Source organism: Montipora capricornis, chromosome 10, assembly GCF_036669925.1.
Source record: "Montipora capricornis isolate CH-2021 chromosome 10, ASM3666992v2, whole genome shotgun sequence".
Classification (NCBI taxonomy): Eukaryota; Metazoa; Cnidaria; class Anthozoa; order Scleractinia; family Acroporidae; genus Montipora; species Montipora capricornis.
The window spans coordinates 62,126,373-62,131,372 of NC_090892.1; the positions used below are offsets into that span (position 1 = coordinate 62,126,373).

At 44.8% G+C, this 5,000-nt stretch overlaps 2 protein-coding genes across 2 annotated transcripts in view; both read left to right on the plus strand.

Moving 5' to 3' along the window:
• Positions 1–1,519: 1,519 nt before the first annotated feature.
• LOC138021140 (uncharacterized) lies at positions 1,520–2,851 on the plus strand. The gene has a single exon (XM_068868002.1). It carries the CDS (start codon positions 1,520–1,522, stop codon positions 2,849–2,851), a length of 1,332 nt encoding a protein of 443 aa, XP_068724103.1.
• Positions 2,852–3,000: 149 nt separating this feature from the next.
• LOC138021141 (uncharacterized) overlaps positions 3,001–5,000 on the plus strand; it is a 3,312-nt gene continuing 1,312 nt past the window's right edge. Inside the window, exon 1 of the mRNA XM_068868003.1 lies at positions 3,001–5,000. This exon is cut by the window's right edge and continues 1,312 nt beyond it. Within this exon, the coding sequence (XP_068724104.1) occupies positions 3,001–5,000 (2,000 nt within the window).

Consider the following 5,000-nt stretch of genomic DNA (forward strand, 5'->3'; position numbering starts at 1 on the left):
GTCAATTCTTCAAGCTGTCGTTACTCTGTAACTCAAGGAACTGAGATTCTTGAACTTTGATTAAATCTGGTGTACGTATTGCTTATGTGTGGAGTTCGATTTGTCTATTGCCTCACACTAAGTCAGCTACCCCTGTAATTGTTGAAGATCGCCGGAGTATTTCGCAACCTCTAAAATCTTAGCAGTTACATTAGTTCGAATTCGGGCCACGAACAGAGTTCGAATTGCTACGTGCTATTTTGAAGATATCGCTATCATCCCGCGGCAAAGCTGTCGTCAAGTTTAACGAACAAGGTAATTGGTTCACCCGTCGTCACGCGCTAGTCAAGTATTCACATCCGATAATCTGTTTTGAAACGGATACGCGAAAATGGAAGACATAAGGTCACGTAGCGAAGCAAAGAGAATTGTGACTAAGAAAATAAAGGAAATCACCCATCTTATGGAAGATGAGAAAAATGTCGAATTGGTGGATAAGGCTATAATTGACCTCAAGGTCGAATTTGGTTACTTCAAATCAACACACGAAGCATTTTGTAATAAATTAAGGGATAAAGAAGCTATAGAAGAAGCAGGGATTTCCTATGAACTAGTGTCAGATCAAATAAAACAGCTTCAAGAAAACATTGAACTTTGGTTGACAGGCATTGAAGCTTCTAAGCAAGTAAAATCTTTAGACATACGGCCTGAAGATAGTGTATCAAACGTTGGATCTACGCGCGAATCAATCATGTCACGCAGATCCTCTGCGAGCACCCGTAGTTCTGTTTCAAGCGCAAGAGCTAAGGCTGCTGCTAGGAAGGCGATTTTGGAAGCCGAAGCTGCTACGCTCCAAAAACTCCACCAAATTCAAGAAGAAGAGCTAAAACTGCGTCAGAGGAAGGACGAGTTGAGACTCGAAACCGAAATGGCAAAGGCGCGGGCCGAGGAATCCGCGTACGTCCAAGCAGAACAACGCGAATTGACAACGTACACGGATTTTCCTTGCGATAACCCAAAGTTAGCTCAGGCGACCTCTCAAATACGAAATCTAGGGCTCGAGAATGCCAGTTCATTTCTTGTAGTTGACACTGCATCGAGAGATGAGACCAGCAAAGCTATTGAACGAGACCCTCCGAAAAATGAATCAACTGCAGTTGGTGCAACTGACCCCTATAATGCACACCCCTTCTTAGATGAGATCCCCTTAGCAAGGCCAAGTACGCTAAATAACGACGGTCGTTCGTTTCGCTATGAAGATCCCCAACTCCAGCAGTCTTGTTACAACTCGCACCCAACTCCCAACCAAGGCATGGACATAAGGCACCTATTGCAGCAACAACAAGACGCAATAATGGCATTAACGTTACCTCAACCTGATTTGCCAATGTTCAGCGGTGATCCAATAGAATACTGCGACTTCATCAGAGCATTTGAAAATCTGATTGAACGAAAGACTACCAATCCAAGTACAAGGCTCTACTAACTCTTGCAATACACCAGTGGCCAAGTACAAGACCTCGTGCGAAGTTGCCTAACGATGAGAGAAGATGAAGGATATGACGAGGCTCGCAAATTGTTAGCAGACAGATATGGACAACCATACAAGATTGCTACAGCGTATGTGGACCGCATCATCAACGGGCAGCCAATTCGTGCAGAAGACGGAGCAGCACTTCAAAAGTATTCAATTCTGTTAACAAGTTGCAGCAACACGCTCAGAGAAATTGGTCATTTAAGTAGGCTGGAAAATCCCGATACTCTCAAGAAGATTGTAGACCGGCTACCTTACACCCTTAGACTAAAGTGGCGTGAAATGGCAGATAAAGTAATGCAGCAAGAGCAAAGGGATGCCAACCTTAAGGATATCACAGATTTCGTTGAATCAAGATCAAGAGTAACAAACCATCCTATTTTCGGCAAGATATCTGGTGATTCAAGGTTCAGCAACTCAACCGATAGAACAAAACAAGTAAGAAGGACAGCTAAATCCTTTCCGGTTCAGGTGAATTCAAAGCAATCAAGAGGTCATCTAGAAGTGAAGACCCAACCAAAATGTCCTTCGTGCGAAGGAAATCACTGGCTCTCTCAGTGCGAGGATTTCAAGAAGCTGAGTGTCAGTGACCGCTATCAGTTAGTTCGCTCAAAGAAGTTGTGTTCAAACTGCCTGGTGCCCGGACACTTTGCGCAAGACTGCCCGAAGAAGAGTTTTTGCCGCATCACAGGCTGCAACAAGAAGCACTCCTCCTTCTTGCACCCAAGAGAAACTACAATGCCAACAACCGATTCATCAAGGGTAATAACGAGCAACCCCGAGCCAACCGCTAACACTACGCCAGTAAGAAACAGCTACATACAAAGCAACACCTTTCAAACCTTGAATGGTTCCACCGTTGTAGGTTTATCAATTGTACCTGTGAAGGTCAAAGCAAAGGGTCAAGATAAGAAGATCACGACTTATGCGTTTTTGGACTCTGGTTCTAATACTTCATTCTGCACAGATGACTTGTTGAAGAAACTAAACATCAAGGGTGAAAGAACCAACATTTCGCTTACCACACTGCAAAGCACAAAGGAATCTGTCAACTGCTCTATTGTTAATCTAGAAGTCTCCGATCTTAGTGACAGTAACGTAGTTGAGCTACCAAATGTGTTCTCTAGTCCCAGTCTCCCAGTATCAGCTGACACCATTGGAAACCAGGAAGATGTTAACCGATGGCCACATCTCAAGGGCATCAAGATAGAAAGCATTCGAGCTGAAATCGGTCTTTTGATAGGCAGCGATGCGCCACATATACTTCAACCAAGAGAATTCAGAGAAAGCAAGGACGGTGGCCCGTTCGCAACGCGCCTATACTTGGCTGGGTGCTAAACGGACCTCTTGGTCGGAAAGAGCCAAAAGTCCCAACTGTGAATTTCGTCGATGCTAACACTACACTGAGCAAGCAATTTGAAGATTATTGCAATCTAGAGTTCAATGATTCCAGTTACGAGGCTAAAACGTCGATGTCACAAAACGACATGCGCTCACTTGGAATGATGCAAGACTCCGTGAAGTTCTCTAGTGGTCATTATGAAATAGCGCTACCGTGGAAAAACGAACCTCCTCACCTAGTAAACAACCGTTATCAAGCAAAACACAGATTACAAATGCTTAAGAAGCGTTTACAGAGAGAACCAACTCTACATGAGAAGTACAAACAATTTATGGCTGACCTGCTAAGCAAGAATTACGCCAGAGAAATAAACAAAGAAGAAACTGCAGACGCGTGGTACTTGCCCCATCATCCAGTGTTCCACCCGCAGAAGCCAGATAAAGTGCGAGTTGTGTTCGACTGTTCAGCAAAGTATCGCGGTTCCTCACTCAACGACCAGCTTCTACAGGGGCCGGATCTAACCAGTACATTAGTTGGTGTATTGACACGATTCCGTCAAGAGCGAGTGGCTTTTATGTCAGACATAGAAGCAATGTTCTATCAAGTTAGAGTACGCCCGAGCGACTGCAAGTACCTGCGATTTCTCTGGTGGCCAGATGGAGATTTGGATAAAGAACCAAGGGAATATCAAATGCAAGTTCATTTGTTTGGCGGCGTTTCATCCCCCAGCTGCGCAAACTACGCCTTAAAGAAAACAGCCGAAGACCATAAGGGAGAATTTGATGAAGCAGCGATCGATACGGTAAAGCGAAATTTCTATGTCGACGATTGCCTCAAATCAGTAGCAACCAATTCGCAGGCCGTCCGCCTGGCTAGTCAACTCCGCGGCTTATTGTCCAAAGGAGGTTTTCGCCTCACTAAGTGGATTTCTAACTCACGAGAAGTAATCAGCTCCATTCCCGAGCCAGAAAGAGCACCATCTGTCAAGGATTTAGATTTTGATAGGAGTTCGTCACTCAGAGAGAGAGCCTTAGGTGTTCAGTGGAACGTTAAGGAAGACACCTTCAGCTACACGATTTCCCACAAGGAAAAACCAGCCACGAGAAGAGGAATTCTGTCAATTGTTTCTTCTATCTACGACCCACTGGGTTTCGTATCTCCGTGTATTCTACCCGCGAAGCAAATCTTACAAGAGCTATGTCTCAAGGGCCTCAGTTGGGACGACGAGATTCCGGAATGTCACAAACAAGGTTGGAGAGTTTGGCTTCAAGAGCTGCCAAAGCTAGAGAAATTTGAAATACCACGATGTTTCAAGCCATCAAATTTCGCAGACGTCAAACGTCGTGAGCTTCACCACTTTTCAGACGCGTCCAGTCGAGGTTACGGAGCTGTTTCGTATCTCCGTCAGATCGATATTAATGGCAAGATTCACTGTTCCCTGGTCATGGCAAAGTCCAGATTAGCTCCGCTTAAGGCAATGACGATACCAAGAATGGAACTATCCGCAGCCGTTTTGGCGACAAGACTAGACAATATTATCAAGCAAGAGTTGGACTTACCACTCGATGGTTCTACCTTCTGGACTGATAGTACTTGTGTCCTCCGTTACATCGAGAACAAGGACAAGAGGTTCCAGACCTTTGTAGCCAATCGCATCTCCGCCATATTGGATCAATCCACAGCTATGCAGTGGCGATATGTTGAAACGTCACTGAACCCTGCTGATGAAGCATCCAGAGGGGTGACGGTAGACGCACTCTTAAATAACCAACGCTGGACGCACGGACCGGCTTTCCTAAGAGAGTTAGAAGATAAATGGCCACAACGACCCAACGACATTGGTGAAATCTCGAGCAATGATCCGGAAGTTAAGAAAAATACTGAAACATTCACAAGCCAAGCAAGCAAGCAATTCAACCACATTAATAAGGCAATCCAGAAGTTTTCCTCTTGGACACGCTTAAAGAAAATCATAGCGTTGGTGCTGCGATATAAGAACAATCTGCGAAAACAAGTTCGTCGCCACCAGGTAACTGAGATCAACAGCAACTACGCCTATACAGACATCAAAGTTGTCCCACCCATCAGCGTTTCCGAACTAAAGGAATCAGAGAAAGAAATTTTAAAGTTTGTTCAGAAACAAAG

Bases quoted from the DNA above. Each gene is read 5' to 3' on its own strand.
- LOC138021140 (XM_068868002.1), top strand. From the start codon at position 1,520: ATGAGAGAAGATGAAGGATATGACGAGGCTCGCAAATTGTTAGCAGAC.